Source organism: Sylvia atricapilla, chromosome 12 (assembly GCF_009819655.1).
Source record: "Sylvia atricapilla isolate bSylAtr1 chromosome 12, bSylAtr1.pri, whole genome shotgun sequence".
In the NCBI taxonomy this organism is placed as follows: Eukaryota; Metazoa; Chordata; class Aves; order Passeriformes; family Sylviidae; genus Sylvia; species Sylvia atricapilla.
Genome location: NC_089151.1, coordinates 4689298 through 4711080, shown reverse-complemented (window position 1 = coordinate 4711080; position 21783 = coordinate 4689298). Strand labels below are relative to the sequence as shown.

The 21783-nt window shown below is 42.3% G+C and overlaps 3 protein-coding genes across 3 annotated transcripts; 2 read left to right on the top strand and 1 right to left on the bottom strand.

Annotated features, from left to right (window-relative positions):
• The first annotated feature begins 2738 nt into the window (after positions 1-2738).
• LOC136366468 (arylamine N-acetyltransferase, liver isozyme-like) lies at positions 2739-4795 on the top strand. The gene has a single exon (XM_066327536.1). It carries the CDS (start codon positions 2741-2743, stop codon positions 3629-3631), a length of 891 nt encoding a protein of 296 aa, XP_066183633.1. The 5' UTR covers positions 2739-2740; the 3' UTR covers positions 3632-4795.
• A 32-nt stretch (positions 4796-4827) lies between these two features.
• On the top strand, positions 4828-8535 carry LOC136366469 (arylamine N-acetyltransferase, pineal gland isozyme NAT-10). Its single transcript, XM_066327537.1, has 2 exons — positions 4828-5453; positions 7383-8535. Exon 2 carries the CDS (start codon positions 7388-7390, stop codon positions 8258-8260), a length of 873 nt encoding a protein of 290 aa, XP_066183634.1. The 5' UTR covers positions 4828-5453; positions 7383-7387; the 3' UTR covers positions 8261-8535.
• A 5507-nt stretch (positions 8536-14042) lies between these two features.
• Positions 14043-21546, bottom strand: MPHOSPH6 (M-phase phosphoprotein 6). The gene is made up of 5 exons (XM_066327535.1): positions 21400-21546; positions 17909-18021; positions 16256-16346; positions 15213-15310; positions 14043-14761 (listed from the first exon to the last, which is right to left on the bottom strand). The coding sequence occupies exons 1-5, from the start codon at positions 21448-21450 to the stop codon at positions 14599-14601; spliced, it is 516 nt and encodes a 171-aa protein (XP_066183632.1). The 5' UTR covers positions 21451-21546; the 3' UTR covers positions 14043-14598.
• Between the last annotated feature and the right edge of the window lie 237 nt (positions 21547-21783).

Here is a 21783-nt window from a genome sequence, read left to right as displayed (position 1 = left end):
CACCCTGCAGCTTTGGGTCAGCCCCTTTGGGAAACTCACCCCTGAGAGTCTGCACAGTCTCTGCACAGCACTGCAGGTGTGCTAGCAAAGCATGAACTACAGGAGCCCCAGGGCTGATGGTGAGAGGGCATTGCGAGGGTGTTTTCCAAATGCAACACGGGGTGTTTGAGAGTTAAACTAACCCTTTATTTCCAGCCAGAGTGTATGAAAAACGCAGCTACTGACTCACAGTGTAACTTGGAATCAAACAAACAGTGCAGGCATGTGCAAGAGGATCCGGCCTTGGAAGTCCCTCATGATTTTTAGCAGAGAAGAACTGCTCCTAATATTCAGCCTAATTACAGAAGGACCCGGCGATCCCGAGGGACACGTGCAGACAGGCAGAACTAACATCTGAATCTCACTACCCACGAAGCTGCAGGAGCGCTGAGCAGAGCTCAGCTGCTGCAGGGGCAGCAGCAAACAAGGCTGATGAGGCTCGGGATATTTGGCAACTCAGTTTTGGAACACAAGCTGTCCCCCGGGATAGGGCTTGCTCACTGCTGCAGCTCACACAGCAGGGAATGGTTGTGCCAAGGAAAAAGCTGCCTCCAGGAAGGCGAGGGAGTAAACACTGATTTATGTGGATGCTCCCTAATGTCAGGGATGTTCTAGTGCAGCTTTATTATACTTAAGCCTCTTTAAGTATTCATTGAGACCAGAGCACATTCTGTCAGCCACCACAAGGCTGTCTCTGAAGCAGGCTTTAAATTGATGAGGATGGAGAAGGGGCAGCTGGGGAAACTGAGGCACGGGCAGGAAATTTCCCAAAATGCTTTCCCAATATATTTTATATCATTGCCAGGGCCCCATGGGGCCTCTCCATGGCTGGATGAAGGGAGCTGGTTTTATCCTGTGCTTTCCCCATGTAATGGGGACACCCAGACCCAGGATTTGGGTTATGGGGAGGGCATCAGGCTTCTGCTGTGACCCAGGGCAGGGACTGATCTGGATTGGCTTGAAAACAAACTCCAAGCATGTCAGACCCACCAGGCTGATGCACTCCTCTGGACTCCTGCTGGTCACAGAGGTTCAGCTCAACACCCTCATGGGGTAAAGATGTTTCTATCTTCCTATGTAAAATTGCTGACAGTGGGGATAGAAAGAAAAATGAGGCAGAAGACCACAGGATGAGCCTGCCAGTGAGCATGTGTGCTGTGTGTTGGGAAGGAAATGGCTTTCTACTAGTGTTTCCAAGGAGATCCTGCCAGAGATGAGTGCCCTTGTCCTAAAAAGGGATAGAAAAAAAATCATAAAATGCAGTATCAAAGAGACATTACTGTTTTTTCATGTAGACTCTTTGAGTCCTTTTGAAGTGAAAATGTTTATTTCTTATTCCTTTATTGGGATAATCCTCTACTCTATCATATTTTCCTTTGGGTTTGCATTAGCTAGTCTGAACGTTTGTACTAGTGCAGATCAGGATCAATACAACCAGGTCATGTGAGTTGTGCTGCTGGCATCAAGACTGGGGTTAAAGTTGAGAGATTAGGCCATTGGACGTGCTCATCTGCTGGGGAGGAGACACCTCCACCTATGCATTTGAGGTGGGGTTTTCACAAGCTTCATGCATGGACATGGGGTCAAACTGCTGGGGGAAACAGTTGGACCAAAGCTGGGAATATTCAGTGGAAGGGAGTTGGTCCCATCTCATCCACATCAAAGGATTTTTGGAAAATTCTCCCAGGGAACATTTAACCAGATGAAGGAAGCAAGAAATCCTCAGACTTTTTAGAAATTAGTGTAGCCCTTAACTGATTGTGAATTATTCTGAACAACAAGTGTCATTGCATGAAAAAAAAAAAAGTCATATTAAATCTAAACTAAAGGCAAAAGAAATCCTTGCAGAGAGAAGATAAATCACTGAATTAGAAGTCTTACAGGGAACCTTTTGTATCTTGGCCACATAACCAGTGCCAATGACAGTGTCTTTCTGCTAATGGAAGGGGATCAGACATACAAAGACACAAAATATTTCCAATAATTTTATCAAAAACTAAAGACTTTAGTTTGTAAAAGATGGTAAAAAAACCAAAAATATTATGAATATGCCTTGTATGTACTTTTAGATCAATTCCTTTGATCCTTAGGTTAGAAAAATTAAAGCCCCTTCCTTTCACAGCCAAAGCCTTGTCTAAGCTCCCCAGGGAAATTTAAGAGCTTAAGAAAACAACTATCTACTTCACATGAAAACCTGTGTGAAAGGGTGACACACTGAGATGTTAATCTCAGTTAACTGAATCCACACATGCAAACCCTTCCAGTTAAATTATCTGTGGGATAAAGAAAGAATTGCTTACCTGGTACAGTAGAAGAAACATTAAACTCTTCCTGTGACTTTTATGCTGGTATGGTGTGGCAGCTTTTCTGCAAACCTGTTGTTTCTTGATTTTTGAAAGCTTTTATCATGTGGGATCCTCCTCTGTGGCCAGGGATTCTGTTATGGCATGTGCTGTGTCTTCCCATGGGAATAACAGCCACCTGGTCTGAAGGCAGCCCCTGAGAGAGGGAAAGCATTATTGCCACCTGTTCCTGTCCTTGTCTCTTTTTAAAGAAACACTTTAAATCCTTTTAGATCCTCAATAAAAGGGCCCAGACTACATTTGCAGACTGGTTAGCCTGTGCTACAGAAACAGGAGTGAGTGAACCCCTTGACAGCTGCACAGCAGTAACTGGCAACTTTTTTGCTCACACAGGCAAAATGAACATTCAGGAGTATTTTGGAAGAATAGCTTTCAACAAGCCCCATAAGGATGCAGACTTGCAAACCCTGACAGCCATCTTAGAGCATCACATCCAGACCATTCCTTTTGAGAACCTCAGCATGCACTGTGGGGAGGCCATCGAGCTGGATTTGCAGGCTACTTATGACAAGATTGTGAGGAAGAAACGTGGTGGGTGGTGCCTGGAGACCAACCACCTCCTCTTTTGGGCCCTGCAAGAGTTAGGGTACGACGTCTGTATGCTCGGTGCAAACAGCTATGAACCAGCAGAGAAGAGCTACAGTGATGAGATATGCCACATCCTGCTGAAGGTGGTCATCAAGGGAGATCCCTACATAGTAGATGCTGGGTTTGGTGGCCCCTACCAGATGTGGCAGCCACTGATGCTGATTTCTGAGAAGGACCAACCCCAGGGCCCTGGCATTTTCCGCTTGATGGAAGACAATGGCACCTGGTACTTAGAGAAAGTCAAAAGGAGGCATTATATTCCTGAGAACAGTCATAATGCCTCCCCTTATACTCCAGAAATGGGGAATATCCGAAAAATACATAAATTTACTCTCGAGCCACGGCACATAGATGACTTCAAGGAGCTAAATGCATACCTCCAAGTGTCTCCAGATGACATCCTTCGGAAGAAGTCAATCTGCAGCCTCCAAACCACCAGTGGGGTCCTTACCTTAGTTGGATGGACCCTCACTGAGATGCAATACAACTACACTGAGGACTTGGACCTGGTGAACATCACAACCCTTACAGATGAAGAGGTTGAGAAGACACTGAAAGATAAATTCAACATAGTACTGGAGAACAAACTTGTACCAGTAAATGTTCGTGGCTTGCCGCCTAATTTAGTGGATAAGATCTAACTGCAAGATGGATCTTTCAATAGCCAAGAGGAAAATTCTAAAATTAACATTAATTACAATAATCTCATTTTTAACTTGAGCTAGTCACCAAGCTTGGTAAATTCCAGTACATTTTAATTAACTGCATATATTGATTGCATATTTTTTATTAAACCTCTCCTTCTTTAGAAACCAAGACATCTTACTAGCTCTGCTTTGCTCATATGGAAATTTTTTGACTCCTTAAGTTTTTGTTCACCTTCTCAAGAACTCATTTTATTGCAGATGTATTTTATGGCAAATGAGATCAAAATGATACAGAAGGAGAGGTTGTGTTACCATTTTACATGAAAGACCTCTAACCTTTGCTGGCATTATTTCCAGTCTTCTCAGTGACTTTTACAAATTATTCACTTCCCTTAACAGTCTTAAAGTTGAGCTGAATTTGACTTTTAAAGACTTTGTAAAAAAAAGAAAGGTTAAGACTTTCTCAAAACAAGCCACCATTAGGTGTTGATTAGCTTATGAAAAGTTGAAAGACTTGAGTCCTGTTGCCTTTTCAGAAATTGACTTAAAGTAAGATATTTATCCAAGGGTACCTAAACCTCCCAAAATCTCTCTAATTTTGAGTACCCACTTTTTCTGAGTCTGATTTATCTGTGTCTCTGAACTCAAAATAAAATCTGTAGAAGATGAGATGACACAACAGTTATTAAAAACCAGGCTTCTGGTATCAAAACTGGAAAAAAAGATCAAACTATAATCTAAACTTTTGGGACCAAGCCCTCATTTGCTGCCAAGGAGACATGACAGTATTACAGAGAAAAGTCCTTGTATTTATTACAAACAGTACTCTGCACAAAAGCTACTTTAAAAAATGTGGATGAAAAAGGAAGGCCTGGGAAGTGAGGATATGCCACCAGTGTGACATCCGTAACACAGAAGCCTTTTACCTGATGATACCTGTGGTACTGTACAGGATGTGCCATGAAAGAGGGTGACAGAAGAACATCAGCCAAGGAGAAGACTTTGATGCTTGTTTCAGTCAACCACAGACCTACGGGGCACCTGATGTGCCTAAAACTCAGGTGCTTCCCCAGGTGCAGTCTAATATGTTCTTTGCCTTTCCCAAAGAGGCCTCCTCTGATGATTCCACCTCCATCAAACCAAGTGGAGACAGTCTTGACTGGGGGAGAATTAAATAAACAGCACTGCAGTGCTGTGAGGATTCAGGAGGCCAGTGGAGGCATTTAGAGCAGAAATGGAAAGCAATATTTGCCTTGGCATCCATTAAGTGTGGCAGCTCCACAATAACTCCCTGCTGCAGCTGAGGAGTTGAACAGATTGAAAAAAGTTCCTGTATGGGCAAAGAAGGGTCATTGGTGCATCCATGGAGCTCAGGGACACACAGCCTGCAACACCTTGGCACCTCAGTGTCCCCATCAGGGCACAGATTAACATCCTCCACTGCAAAGTGCTGGCTTGCAAAATAACAGTATTTAATTTTAAAAAGTTACAACGCCACATGCAACAGCCTACTGTAATTATTTAATATGGAAAATGAGTTCATTCTGGTCTTAACTAGGGGAAAGCAAAACCATCTACTAATAGAGAAGAAACAAAGTTTAATTTGCTCACGGATCAGCAAAGTCCAAAAATGTGATTTCATTTTGGATGGACTCTGCCCTTTCTTGGAATTTAAGATTCAGGAGCGAGGGCCAGCAGAGCTTAGAAAAACAACCCTCACGGTCTGTATCCACTCCTGGCTTCACTGACTGCTGCCCCTGTAATAAACCACCCAGAAACTGAATACCTCAATAAATCAAAAGGGATCTCATAAGAGGTAAGTTTTTTTTTCTTAAAAAAACCCTCCAAAGAAAGATACAAAAAACCTGGTTTCTTTATGATGGTAAAGGTCATGGACAATAACGTAGGCAACATTCTCTAGGAAAGATGTTCTAAAAATGTGCACATATAGAGCTAAAATATCACCTGTTAAATAGGGGCTCTTAAAGAGGGCAAAACACTGATGTGCAATTTCAATTTTTCTACCTTTCATTCTTCAGGAGAAGCTTCACTTCACTATAGAATAGATTCTTTTGTTTAGGTACAATAGTAGATATGAATTTAGAACTGCAACTTCTTGTTGGAAGTCATGCTTTTAGATATTTAAATTGTTTAAAAGTATTGCAAGTGCAAAGGAAGCAAAAGTTCAGTCGAATAATCAATAGATTCTGCTTAAGGGAATAAAATTACAGCTCTTTAAAAACAACTTAAAAAAATTACAGACTCTGGATTGTGCAATCCAGGAAGTCCATGTGCTGATGTATTAGAATAAAAGAAGACAAATAACATATTTTCAACTGTGGAATTGCTGATACTGTGTATAGTCTTGGTAAGGAATATTTTTGTATGAACACCTTCATTTGCACCTTTAAAATTCTTCTGCTGATGTTTTTCTCTGCATAAATCATAGACACATTTGTGGGATGACCTTTTCAGTACCTGCCTTTTCATCTGGTCTGCTCACATTTCAAAAGAACAGTGGCTTTCATCTCCTGCAGTCCAGATCTAATGCTGATCAAGCATATTATGCAGCTGCAGAAAGAAATCACAAATAATACAAACTTGAGAACCAGCTTTACACTGGTGTGATCTATTTAGCATTCACAGTCAGAGTGATAGGATCAGATATGCTCAGATTCTGCAAATCGAAAGTGCCACGACTTTTATGTTACACTTAACAAATATTACATTCAACATATCCTCCAACAATACACTTAGATATCACTGGAAGCTAAATTCCTCTCTGTAGCAGGTAACTTGTAGCTTTTGCTGGTGCTCTCCATGAACTTGGGACAACTGCCTCTACATCATGAATATGCACAGCACGAATCTGCCACTGAGAATCATCTTGAGAAAGTCTAGTTTGCAGTAAACATTCAACAGCTCGCTGCTGAGTTTAAGGATTGGTGAGTTTTGGAAAAGCTCAGGACCACAGAGAGTAAAGCAGGCCCTGTTCATTTTCAGGGTGGCCTGTGAGACACAGGGCAGGGAATGGAGATGTGCTCCTTGTCTTTTAGGCCACTCACCTCCCTTCAGATCCATTACTCCAACACCAAAATGAGTTTCTACAACACACAGAGCAGGCACAAGACTCAGTGGTCTGTGCCTCTTTCAAAAGTCAGGGTTTTTTCAGTTATAATTATCTGAACAAAGCTTGTCACTTTACTTTTCATGTTAACTTTTTATAAGTGGTGGAAGAGCAGCGTGTACTGAACGAGCAATTAATTTACTGTCACGTCCATCAGTGGCAGACTCATGAAAAGAACATGTGAATCCTGGCTCAGTCTGTCCTCCCTCCTGCTGGCAGATGACACTGCCTCCCCCAGTGACAGTCCTGTCACTGAGCAGTGGCTTTAGACCATTTCTCATGAACCCTTGTACACACTCCCCAGCATGATCATACATTTCCTCTTAACCCCGCTGTTACAATGCAAACACAGCAAATCCCCATCTCACAGCCGCCTCGTGTGAAACTGAAATGGCATCAGCTGTTTGCCAGAGGGATGACTCTAAGACAAAAGCAAACCCTCACGTGCACTGCTCTTTGCTCAGGGAACCATTTGATAGGAATAGTTGTTTCCTTTAAAAGCTGTTCTGATGAGGTTCAGTGAATTAAAGCATCTTTGCTGGCAGAGCCAAGGTAGCTTTTCACAGCATCATAAATCACTGATGTAAAGAAACCAAAACACAATTCCTTCCTTTACAGGTGAGATGAACCTTGAAGAGTATTTTGCAAGAACTGGCTACAAAGGCTCCACTGAAAAACAAGACTTGGAAACTTTAACCAATATATTCCAGCACCACATCCGTGCCGTTCCCTTCGAAAACCTCAGCATCCACTGCGGGGAGAAAATTACTTTGGAGTTGGAGCATGTTTACAACAAGATTGTGAGGAGGAAGCGGGGTGGCTGGTGCATGGAAAACAACCAGCTGCTGGGCTGGGTGCTGAAGGGGCTGGGGTACGACACCAGCTTTCTGGGAGCCTACGTGTTCAACCCCCACCAGAACGCCTACGCCACTCTGATGACCCACCTCGTGGTGAAGGTCGTCATCGACGGCAAAGCCTACGTGGTTGATGGAGGCTTCGGGGTGTCCTACCAGATGTGGCAGCCCATGGAGCTTGTGTCAGGGAAAGAGCAGCCCCAGGCTCCCGGCGTCTTCCGCTTCACGGAAAAAAACGGCGTCTGGTACCTGGAGAAGATGAGGCGGAAACAATACATCCCCAATCAGAGCTTCTCCAACTCCGATCTGCTGGAGAAGAAAGAGTGTAGGAAAGTTTATATGTTCAGCCTTGAGCCACGGACAGTGGAAGATTTCCGTTTCCAGTGCACATACCTGCAGACCTCTCCAGATTCCCTCTTCACAAAGAAGTCCATCTGCGCCCTCCAGACCACCGACGGATTCCGAGCGCTAATTGGGTGGACGCTCACTGAGACCACGTACAACTACAAGGAAAACATGGATCTGGTGGAATTTGTAACTCTTGAAGATGAAGAGGTGGAAAAAACCCTCAAAGAGAAATTCAACATCACCCTAGAGAGAAAACTTGTCCCCATTAATGTTAAAGGATCTTACACAATCTAGATGGGTGAGAAAACCTACAGTAATGCTACGTGTGTACAGCACTTTCCACTTTCTGTGCAATCCTTACTGCAAGGTTATGGGATTCTTTTGCAAGTGACTGAAGGATATATACATTAATATGAGATTAATGTGAATTTCACTTCGGGGAAAATCAGAAATTTAAGACTCTTGAGTCAGTTAGGTAAAATTATTTGCTGGGAGATGGCTGCCATTCAATTTTTGGCACAAATGTAGGATTTGATTTGAATCTGGTTATAAGCTTGGGTAAGAAATATGCCTGTAGCACATGAGTATGGATTATTAATTGTGATATGCTGCCAACACATTTTTAAGGTTATTATAGGAAGACAAGTCATCTGTGAGCATTTAGACAATGAAGTACACATTTAAAACTTCATTTTTTACAAGATCCAACCATCACAGCTCATCTCATTCCTCTACGTTTAATATGAGTAAAACATTGTCATCTTGGAAAGGAGCATTAGGAGGCATAATTCTTTCACCATCATCCTTAGACAAACCATAGTACAAAATGAAAATCATCATCATGTGCATCCCTCCAGCCATTACTGCAGAAAACTGCCCCAAGTAATTTTTGGTATGTAGCTATTCTTCTGGTGATGAAAATTCTATATATTGCAGTGTTATTGTGGCTGATGGGCTCTAAGGAGATAACTACTAAGCTTTGTTTCTGAGATGTAATCATCCTATAAACTGTGACTGGTACTTAAATGTCACAGCTGGCTTAGATTTATTTTTGTCCCAAAAGGGGTGGAAATTCTGTACTTTTAGGACTCCATTATATTTGTACATGAAGCTAAGCCTTCTATACCCTTAATTTTGTCCTGCAAACATGAGTGCCCATATGGCTGTCCTGAATAGGTACCCCCTAACACAGGAGCTTTAATGCTGTTAGTGTTTGTTCATCTGTATCCAAGCAACCCAAGGAGCCAGTCAAATCTAAAGGAAACCTTTTTTCACAATCATGTTTCCCCATTTTTCAGAAAATGTTTCTCCTACCCTGCTTCTCTGCAAAAAGCCCAACCAGGGAAACCACTAAGAAAGGGGAAACATTCTTAAATGCATCAAAAATAAGCAGAAACTGAAAAACACTCTCTCTCCCAGTCTGTAATAAGTCTGAATATAGGTCAAATGTTGATTCCTCCCACTGAACAGTCTTTTTGCTCAAAGACATCATCTGATAATTAATCTCACAAATGCTCTAAGTGTATACCTGAAAATAAATAAAAGGAAAATAAAGACATTATGAGTTGTTTCAGGTGCAGCTGCCCCCAGCTGCACCGACTCCACACACCATCTGCCCAGTGAGGGCTCTTCACTCATGCTGCTGATCTGCTGGCCAACCCTTCCCACCTCAAACTTCTTAGGATCATGGGATCACTGAGGTTGGAAAAGCCCTTTAAGATCATCGAGTTCAACAATCAGCCCAACATCACAACCATGTTCACCGTTAATCTCTGTCCTCAAGTGCAACTTCCAGGGACGGTGACTCCATCACCACCCTTGGCACTCTTCCAGTCCTTTCCAATCCTGTGAGAAAATTTTCCTAGTATCTAATCAAAACCTTCCCTGGCATAATTGGAGGCCACTTTCTGTTACTTGTTACCTGTTCAGTCACTTTTTACCTGTTCCTTGGAACCTGTTACCTGTCACTTCTTGAACTAAACAGGCCAATATTGAACAAATGTAGCAGTGGTGTTGGAGATGGTGAGTTCCTACGGGCACCTGGATGAAGAGGTCGTAGGCTGAGGAAGATAATCACTGAAGAGGAGGCCCAGGAGTCATCTCTGCTGGGCTTGGCAGCCAGCAGCTCTGGGCTGATTGTGGTGTGTGCCAGCTCTATGTGTGACCAGACACAGTGGCAGCTCATGGCCTGGGTCCACAGATAGTTGCACAGGGATGAGGAAATGAGAGGCAGGCAGGGTGACAGGGGACACTGAAAGACCCAAGAGAGGCCAGAACGCAGCTTTTCTGTTAATAATGGAATGATGGAATTTGTTCAGTAATTTCCATTCAGGTTATTCCCTCATATTAATGTCTCATTAAAGGTTTTTACCTCTTTCTAAATAATTGGTCATGACAAGGTGCTCCCTGAGACCTCAGGGAACATTACAGGCTTCAAAGCACTGACCACCTCCATTCTATCTGATGGGATTCTCATTTACCCAGCTCATCAAACCACATTTCTCTGTGCCATCAAGCACAGCTGTTTTAGTGTCTTGAGGATAGCCGTTAACAGGGTGGTTATTCTGCCTCCAACTTTCCTGCTGTTGCTCCCAGATATTTGCTTCAATTTTGATATGCAAGGGTTTCTTGGGCAGTCATGGGCTCCTATCAGCATTTCACTGGGCCTGCAGAGATGGGACTCACCCAGCTTCTCTTTCAACTGTTTGATTTTTACCCAAGATCTACAGTGCTGCTGGTGACTGAGGCCCCAGCCACCTCCTTGACTCCCATCTGTTACTAACCACTCTCTAAGAGGGATTTCTCATCTTGACGTGACAATTATAAGCAGGTCCTCACTGGGAAACATGAAATCACACAAAGAAATGTCAACACATACAGCTAAGGAACAGTTTCACAGTTTAACTAAAGCTCCCCCAAAGCTGATGAAAGCAGGTTATTGAGGTGTGAATGCCAGGCCCAAAATGCCTCAGAGGTTTGAGATGAGAATGGTGTAAAACCAAACAAAACCAAACAAACCCCGAGGCCTCATGCTGGGGTTCCATTAGCAAGGCAGTATTGTAGGAGCTGATGTTCTCCCAGCCTAAAAAGAAAACAAAACAGCAAGTCCTTAAAGCATTGGCTCTCACAGAAACTTGAATTCACATGCAGTAGGGAACCATGGGATGCCTGCCATCCTTCCCTACCACGATGGTTTATTAGCTCTCTCAGAGAAAGGTTTAATGAGAGCCTAAGTGATTTTGCAGTTTTAGTTGTGGACTGTTGTTCAAATGAAGCAAAACAAATGCTGAGAAACCACCCCTCCCCTGCCCCTAGACTCATCTAATTCCAAATACAATTTAAAAGAATGGTATTCCAATCAAGAGAAAGACAAGACAATTTCTTTTAAAGTCTGAATGCTGGATGAAGTCCCAGAATCCCAGCCCAGCTGCCCATTACACACACAGGAAATGCCCAGTGCAAGGACAGCCACCCATGGTTGCAGCATTGCATAATGGAGTGTGTCATTAGATAACAAGACACAGAGCACAAGAAACACGGTTCAAACTCCAGGGCACCACTGAACATCCTGCCCCCCCCCCAAGAACCAAAGTTTAATCAGCTCAAGCATTACTAAATTCACACTGGACGGCTCACTTCAGTTGGACTCTGGTCCTGGGCTTTTTAAGATCCAATACTAAGCAGAATAAAAGAGAAACATCAGCAAAAAAGACAAAGTTGTTCAATATTCTGTATTTTCAAGCCCAGCATTTATTACAAAATAAGCACCACCAGCCTGCCAAAGGGAGGGACCAAACTTCTCCTGACAAGGGACAGAGATATGTGAGCTGTCAGTGAGCACCACCTACAATCACACTTCAGGCACCTCAGGGTACAGGCACAAACACTTCTGGTGTCTGGTAACACTTTACCAGTTTCATTTTGCAGGTAGCCATTTTCTGAAATAAAAAAAACCTACTTACCCAGCTTGCTTCTGTTGTCAAAGAAACACTTTTCATTTAGAAACATGACCACGTGGGAAAGTCCTACAGCTTAGGAGCTTGAACATGAAATGTGCTGGAGTCTGTTGGAGCCCAGAAAGCCTGAATCAATGCAGGTTTGCTTTATGAATATTTCACTGCTATGCTTACAACCTCTGTCAAGAGTAGTTCAAGCAGATTTTATACAGCAGAATGTTCCTACCTCAGGTAGGAAGCTCGAGTCAGATTTAAATCCAACCATCTATTTATACCATTGCAAATGCAGACAGGTATTTCAGAAGATCCCACCATGTCTGCTTGTAATTCTGTACTTAAAGTACATTGAAAAAGTCACAGAGGGCTGAGTTTGGTTTTGTTTTGCTCACAATAACACTACGGATGGTGCTTTTAAAGGCACATTTTGCAAATGCCCCATGAATAAAAGATTGTGCTAAAAATAAGTAGCTGGTCTTACTGTAGCACTGAGCTACCAGCTGAATGTGAACAGCAAAGCCCCCAGATTTTAAGACATTAAACTAAAATCTACCTTTTCTTCACAGTTGCTGTTGGGCATGTTTAGGAAACAGAACCAACCTTCCTCTGTCCCAATTAGTGGATTTTCTAGGAAGCTCTTTAGCTTCTCATGTGCTTATCCATGGACTGTGCCTCTCCCATATCCAGCTACCCCTCATGAAATGACATGAAATTAAGGAGGCAGAATGCCCTTTGATGAGAATTACCCCCACTGGACTGAACAGAACCCTGCAATGCAGCAGAGTTCTCTGCAGAGCCCTGAAAAAGGAAGACTGCACAGAGAATTCATCTCAGCCACTGCTGTTACCAAAATAACCCAAAAGCTTCTTTACATGGCACCACTGGAAACTTGCCCAACCAATGGTCTCTCAGGACATGCAATTGCAGTGACACCTCCTAGCTGCTGGTGGTTCACCAGAACACACTTTACCCCTCAACTATTCAGCGCAACTATGGAGAAATTCACTCTCCATTCAAGAAATGCATTCAGAGAGAGAGAGGAATCATTTTCCCTACTAATAAGCAAGAAAGAATAATGGGATATATTCCAAGCTTTTCTTGTGATGACCAACAGTAAATCATCTCTTAGCTCAGGTCACATCTTCCATGGGAAGAAAAATGTCTTGCCATCATTAACTCCTTTTCAGCTAGCAGTAATATATGATCAGGTTTTAAGTAATTGAACCAGTAGCATTTAATTAGCTCTGAAAAACTATCTCAGATCATGAATCACAGCCTTTCCACCTGCACAAAGTTCCCTTACTAGGTTAAAAGTATATTTCTCTTTCCATGTGTGATCCATCTTGAATATCTAATTAGGTGCTCCTGATATATGGATCATAGTCCATATATCACATGCAAAATACAGCAGACACAGTGTGTCCTTCTTTAAATAATTGACTTGCACGTCTTGCTTCACTGAGCTGTTAAAAAAGACCAAAAAAAGCCTGGTGCCCATGGCAGAATGGCCACTCCTCGCTTCAATTAACAAATTGCTCTTTCTCCAGAGAGCCAGGGTTAAGAATGAGTAGCTTGGACATCCTGAGGAAATGTAGCAATAGCAATATTTCTTGTTGAAAGGCCGCACACAGAGAACTGCTATGATTTTAGACACCACCACACTGATGTTTTAATAGGCCCAGAGCACCAACTGACCAAAGAGAATGTTTGTGTTTCTATCCTAATGCTACTTCAGATGGTTTCATCACATGCTAAATAAATACATCAGTCCACTCAGCTAATGTTGGGAGACATCTGTGGCCAGCACAGAACAGGATCACCCCTTGGATCAGACTGTATTAAGCATGATTTTTTATATTAAATAAGCTAATCCAGAATCATTAACACAAAACCCCACAGTTTTTATTCAGCCTTCAAGTATGTTCCTGAAACTGTTATTATGCTTTTATGACAAGACTTACATAATTATAAGATTGGATTTTTTTGCTGAAAAAGAGGCGAAATTAGCAAACTTCTTTTGGAAGGCAGAAACTAAAGACTCATAATCTGCTCAGATGTCAAACTGTAAACGTTGCCCAATATTTTGCTTGCTGTATTAAAAAAAGTTTCACTACAAAATCCTCTATTTTTAAATAAACTTTATAAAAAATAAAATTCAATAAAGTGGATTTTATCTCTCTGTTCTTCTCCCATCTTATTTTTAGCACAGTAAAAAAGCCCATAAACCAAGCATGGTTCTGCTACATTTTTTTAATTTGAAGACAGCACAGGTTTCATTTTCATAATAAAGCAAGCAGTGAAAGCTGAACTGCCTTACTGAACTGAACACAGTTCATCTTTACTCCAAATACTTCTTTCAGATGTTATGCTAAATTGTAAATAATGTTGCTTTTGATTGCATGCAACACTCAATTTAACTATGCAGAACATTTAAAGAGACTGATGGGATGAGTGCCCCACTCACAAAAAGCTGCTGAGAGGAAAGGATGTACAACATCCATTATATAAACACCCACTTTGGAAAGTGTCTGTCCTGTGGATGGTAGAAATTTCAATGAGAATAGAACAGATTTACAAATCCACCCTTTACATTAAATAGCAAAAACTCCAATCAATCTCCAGTTCTTGGTAGTCTGTTTGGTAGGCATTAGGTAACAAGCTCCACTTGTGCAGTTGACATTAATCCTGAGGTTTTAAGAATATTTTCTTAGCTCTTTTACTAGGTCTTGTGTTATTCCCCTCTTCGACTTCATCATCTTCATCTTTATCATCATCCTTGAGTACACGTTGGTCCCTTTTTCTCAAGAATTTTTTCCCTATTGTTCCCACTAATGTTTCATATCTGTAGAGAGAATAAAAAAAATTACACCTTTTATTAAAATCAGAGGAAAAATCGTGGAGCATATCCTAAACCTAATCAACAATTTAAATGAAGTAAAAACCTGGTCATTAAAAGCTTGGAGAAGCACAAGTACTACATGACTTACTACATTACTATTCACTCTGATGGTTTCAATTTGTTAGCAACTGGTAACAAGGAGGGAATTAGCATGGAGTACCTGGATATCAAAGGGGCAGAAAACCCATACAAGTTATTTTACCCCACAATGTGATGGAGATTCAAGTGAATATACACCAGCATTCCTGGAAAATCAATTTGGTACAGTTCCATACCTAGTGTGGGCTTTTTTGGTTTTGTTTGTTTCCTTTTTGGGTTTTATTTCCCCACACGTAATACAGTAACATATCTTATTTCTAGCTAGTACTGATTATATCATAAAAATCTAACTTACCTTCTGGCCATTTCTTCATCTGACACATCAGCCTCCATTTTATCATCCTCTTCAATTTCTTCTTCCTTGCACTTCGAGTTCATTTGGATCATTAACTTCTGAAAATGAAGTGAGAAACAGCTTAAACATGTAACTATGACACAATGGTGCCAGTGCTGAAATTCACTGGTGGAAGAGTGTAAGAGGTAAGAATCAAATTTAGTAATCATTTTCTGTTCCTGGTTAGGCTAGAGCTCATCATTATGAAAACTCATGAAGAAAAGGCAACAGAGAGAGAGTGTTTTCAAACATCCTAAAGGGCACTCCAAACATCTCCAGGAGACCAGAGAGTTAGATCATAATTAATCTTTCCTTGTGGTGTTAGCACACAGACCTTGGAATGGAAGAAGAAAGAATATCTTCAAGGATTTACAGTAAAAGCCATGAAGCAATCATATGCTGAGTCACAGGGACAGCAAGTTCAAAGGAACTAAAAGAATCCTCTACTAAATTACCTTACACAGCCTTCTGCAAATCTCTTAGTCTTTACACCTTCATCCTCCTGCCTCAGTTCAGTGGTAATCTTTTTATTACTGTCCCTGTCTATTTCTATCAGCATGAATCATTCCAGAAAGAAATTAAAAGACTCTCTTGCCCAGCATTTTTGCTTTGGAACTCGAAGGCCTTAGTTATACAAGCAAGTGTTGAGTGAACAGGGTTGAAGGTTTGTAGATTGGACTCTGCATTCTATGTCAGGAGGAAAAGTGAGCTTTTGTTTTGGTGAGCAGCATGTGGGATGGTTTCCTCACTTCAGGGAGGGAAAATCTGCAGGAGTCATGTAATTACTGACCAACCACACAGGGAAGTAAGGTAAAAAGATTCTATTTACCAGATGCTGCATTGATCAACATTTAGGGTTGAATGATGGAGTTTCTGGACATGGGAGGATTTATGGGAGGTGCTGCAAAGGCCAGTAAGGCTGCAGAGTGAACACTCAAATCCCCATCTCCAAGGGTTTCAATCCTAAAGTAAGACAACCTCAAACCAGGACACTGAAATGGTACCTCAATTTCTGGATTGAATCCTTTGAAGGACATTCTGCCATAAACGAGATCCTCACATCGCAGAAAGCTTCTCTCTTCTATTATACAGCTCCTACATGAAACCCCAAACCCAGCACTTTATCAAACCATGCACTTTAAAATAATCAAATTAAACAAATGCAAAAAGGATGTGCTGTCTTCCCCCCACACAAATAAACAAAGCCACAGTATATTTTAAACCATCAACTACTTTCTGCTTAATTGCTCTGATAAATCTATCAGTACAAGGAGCTTGGAGTGCAAAGGAATCCTTTTTGCCAGTAAAGCTGTGCCAGTTTCACAAGCAAAATTAACTCTCCTGACAAAAAGCACTCTTTGCTGTATGGTTCCGCCTACATTAATACTTTTGCCAGAATAAAAATACCACATAAATATCACTCCCCAGGTGGCACTACTATACCAGCAAAAGCTTCTAATTAATTTTTCATTGTGCTGTTAGACCAGGCATTCGTTGAGTCTGTCAGGGTATAAAACACTGTGTCACTCTCTGTTCAGCAGACAGATTTTCCCCTTCTCCCTCCTTTTTTTTCCTCTTTTAATGAGCGTGGAGTGAGAAAAGAAACATGACCCTGAGGCATTCATAATACACGTGTCAGATAAAAGTACTTCCGTGGATTGTTCCATCCTTTTCCTCACACATATGTACCCGTTTCCTCATCCTCTTCATCTCCCATGTAAATCAAACTCTCACGATCACAGAATTGAGGCTGAACAGATTGAGCTCATTGTCCTGCCTCAAGGCAGGATCAGTTACACGTGTGCCATGAACAGCAGAGGTCCAGCTAACCTGTCCTCAAAAGACTCCCCATGATGAAGAGTCCAGTGTCTCCTCAGGCAATCTACTCCAGAGCTTCAATAGCCTTATTGTTACAAAAGTTCTCCCAATGTCCAGCTTGAACACTCCTTGCTGCAACTGAAGCTCAAATACCTTTCTGTCATATCCACCAAGAGTAATGGAAAAGAGTTTATCAATGGCCTTATTCAACTACAGTTAATTCCTTGGTTCCCAGCTTTTTCAAAAGTATGTGTGCTCTCCCTCAGTGGAATTTTTTTCCACTTTTGAAAGGATGAAGCCCGAGTAATTTCAAAAGTAGTTCTCCTGCTATTTAAAGCACCTTTCTAAAGAGCAGGACACTTTTTTTCTTATTAGCTAAGCCTTCATTTATTTTTGCCATTCTCTCTCCTATTTCAAAATCAGGATTTGAAGTGAGCTGGACACAAGAGGACAGAACTGTCCTGAATCAACTTAACCATGTGATTGGAGCTGAATTTACTAACACAAGGTTTCAAACTTATTTTTTCAAATGAAAGGGAAAAACAGCAATGAATGAATTGGATCCTGACTGAAACTAATTACATGCATCTAGAAGAATGTGTGAGTGAAAGAAAACAGCACACACAAGAATTGAAAGTAGGTCAAACTACACTGGGCAACCTCAAGAACAGCCCTAAAAATAAGTAATAAAAGAAGTTGTAATTCCAGTCTGTCACTATTTTTGCTTCTGTTAACAGGTTATTTATAATACTTATCTAACAGGAAAAAAATATGAATATGCTATTTCCATTTCAAAACAATCCAATAATGATAAGAAGTACAAAAGATTACAAGCTTACTCTTTTTCCTTTAGATCTGGTACATCAAGATACCAATGTTCTTCACTAATTATCTTCTTTTCTTCCTCTTCCAGTTGTTTCTTAGTTTGTGAATCCAAACCCCTTTGCATGAACTACAAAAAAGACACAAACACACAGCTTCAGTTTTCTGCATCGTGAGTATCTTCTGAATATGCAGTAATTACATGATGGCAATTAACCATTACATAATATTTAGCAGCTGATACAAAGTAAATTTTTTTTTCATTTTGTTTTTTCTTTCCCCTCTGAGTTTGGTCAAAGTTTGGGCCAACAGACAATGGAAAATTTAAACTGATCACAGCTATCTACTGAAAGTCAACAGTCAGTCATACCTGTACTTACATATGAAGAAACAGAGCTGTCCTGGTTAGTTTTGATGGACTGGAGTTGTCACAGATCCCTAATTTTACTAAAGTTTTTCTAATGTTTCAGCGAAGGCCAGAGAGAAGGCAATGAAGCTATTGCTGCACATCAGGAAGCAACTCCACCCATAGAAACTGGAGCTCAGAGCTAGAGGTGGGTCATACCAGGCTGGCCAGTTTTTGAAACATCAATAGTTTAACCATCTTTTTCTTTTCTCAGATTTAACGAACTGGATTGTGTTTATAGCTCTGAAGGCACAAACCTGCCTTTGGAAGTGGAAAAGCGTAAGACTTTGAAATCAGACTATGAAGGAAAGTCCTCTGTATCTAGCTGTCCTAAAGGAAGATGTTCCCAGCTCTTCAACCCTCACTGACCCACAGAAGTATGGTCCAGCACTACCTTTAATCACCTGTTAACTCACTGCAGGAACAGTCTGCCAAAATAGCTGAGACCAAAAATGAAGTTGAGGGCAAGACTGCTATTTTCTCCTAATACAAGGACACTCCTGTCACTTGCCTCCTCGGTGATAACCTCTGTCAGAGGATGGGAACAGACAGGTAGGAACAGTAACCTCTCAACAGCTGGGAGCAGAAGAAGACATCTGTCACAGCCTATAAAAAACTGCTGAGAGCACAGAACTACAGACCTGAGGCCTGTGAAACAGCATTTTAATTTCCATTTGTCTCAAGTGAGGCGCCTGAACTGAGTGACAATTAAATCTAAACAATGTCCATGAAACATGCCAGGGAAAAAATAGAACTCTTCAAAATTTTATGGTGATAATCTGTATAGTCCCACGTCCCTGAAAGCTGGGACCTCCCTGAGGATCTACAGAAATTGGTGTTGGAATAACTGTACCTGTCAGAGGTCTACATTTATAACAACCTAATCCCCAGACAGAGGCAAGTCCAACAGTACAGTTCACACACAGTCCTGTAAAAATATACAGGTGATATAGGTGTGCAATGTGTGTATTGTGGACAACCCACACATCTTTACAGTCTTTACAAAATGCCCAACCAACCCAAACTCAGAAGTACAAGCCTACAGAGCTACTGCCTAATTTTCTATTTCTATTTGCATCCACTGTACAAGACCTTTAATGAAAGGAAAATTTACTCGTGTTTTCTGAGTCGATTCAGAATATGTCAAAGCTTTCCAATTAAAATTACAGTATCTTCTTGAGGAAAATAAGTGAATCTATCATGTGGAAAAACACATTGCTCACAGAAATTGGTTAGCCAGTTGGAAATCTCAACACAAGAAATTCTGCTACAAGAACCCAATTAAATAATCATTTCACACTCCATTTTAAAGATTATGTTCCTAAAGATTACTACAGGAAAAACCTAGATAAAAATTATGTGATCAGGTTTCTCTTCAATGTAAACACACATTGATGAATTAAAAATATACCCATTGTGGTAAGCACAGAACATGCAAGTCAGTAACTGAGGAGATGTTTGGGTGAGTTTCCCCAAGCTACAAGATCGGGACCAAATGGTGCAAGATCTAAATGTTTGTCTCCACGTGGCCCAGGATCTACTGTGAATGATCCTTTCAACACCACCAACCACACAATCACCTCTGGGTGCCACTTCACCCACCTGCTGAATTCTGGTAATACACTGGATCACTACCTGCAGAGGCAGCTGCTAAAGGCTTAATTAAAACATTTGTAAACAGGAAGACCTGCAGAAACAAAGTGCTAAATGCAAGATCTGTGTATGACCTTTTCAAAAACTACTGATCTCTTCAAAGCTGGTTATTACTGCCTGGACTGTGAACCTGCAAATGTCATGGCAGCATATTCACGTGGTGGGTTCTCCATGGCCTTCCACAGAAAAACAACCTAAAAACCTGCTTTTGAAATCTCCAGGGGGTTAGTAAACTGACAAACAACAGCAAGAAAAATTTCATTTTAAAAGTGTATTATATAAAAATAAGGAAAAATAATGATGCTGCCATCCAGGTTATGGGAGCCACACATTGCTGGCTGATTCAGTTCAACACCTACTCCCTTCTGAGAGTGAGGCAAGATGTATTTTGTATTTTCTGTGAACAAGCTTTAGATTCAGCAGCATCTGTTAATTAGGGTAAATAGTCCATCATCCAACTGTAGCAGAGTGCACTTTATGTGAAAAATTGAACTGAAGTCAGCTAACTCTTTTCAGCCAGAATGTGAAATATAGGCCCATATAAATACGTGGGGGAAAAAAATGGCTAAATAAACCACCACTAGCAAGAAGCCACAAAGGCCCCATCACACTCAGTTAAAAAAATTGAGTATTAACATTAAACAAAAAAAAGGAACTCAGCTTTTCCTGGTTGTTTTCCAGGAATAAAGGATCATCAATCAGACAGTGTACTCTTATGAGTTAGGAGTTGTAGTACATGATGTGAAGCAGAATCCATCAGACAGTGAGCAGAGACTAATTTCACCCTGGTGACACGAGATTCACAATTCCAAGGGTAACAAGCACATCGGGATGTTACTAAGATCCCTCCCATTTATGAGTTGGGAAAGTTAATACTGGATATTAATCCCCATTCAGGCTGGGATTTCCTTAGCCAGCAATGCAAACAGGGATAAAAACGCACACCCCAAAACCTAAACTTTTTTCCCTCAATACTAAAAGCCCCGCCCCCAAGCAAAGCAAGCAGCATTGATATTTTCATTTCAGCGTACTATTGAAATCTTTTAATTTAAATTCCCAATAAACCACCCAGCCGCAGAGGAGCTGGAACGAAAGCACTCCCGAACGGCGCGCTGGAGCTGGCTCTTGAGGTCAGCCTTTTGCTGGAAGCTGCTCTCCCACCCGAACGCTGCAGTGTGTAAGCCCGGAGCCCGCTGGCCGCCTTGGAGCAGCTCGCTGTGGGCAGCAGCGATGTCCTGCCGGGGGAGCAGCCAGGAACCCGAGAGAGAGACCACGGATAAACACATCTGTGTTCAGGAGGCGGCCGGGGCTGGCCCCGCGTGGCTGGCGATGGGCACGGGATGCCGGGCACCAGGGCTCCGGCACGGCCGCGTGTGGACAGCCGGGCCCCCTGCCATGGCTACCGCCGCTTCCAGCCCTCCCGCACGCCCTTCCCAACTTTCCCCTCACCTTCATGCGCAGCAGGTTCTTGGACAGCTTGGTTTTCACCTCGGCGGCCATGGCGGCCCACAGGCCGCGGCGGATCCCCGCGCTCGCGTAGCGCCGAGGCCGCGCACGCCGCGGGAGGAGCGGGGCGAGGAGGCGGCGGCGGCGCGGCTCCACCCTCCGGCCGCTGCGGCCTGCCCACGGCCTGCCCACGGCCTGCCCACGGCCTGCCCAGGGCGTACCCAGGGCCTGCCCACAGCCCGCCCACGGCCTGCCCAGGGTCTGCCCACGGCCTACCCACGGCCTGCCCAGGGTCTGCCCACGGCCTACCCACGGCCTGCCCACGGCGTGCCCACGGCCTGCCCAGGGCCTGCCCACGGCCTGCCCACGGCCTGCCCAGGGCCTACC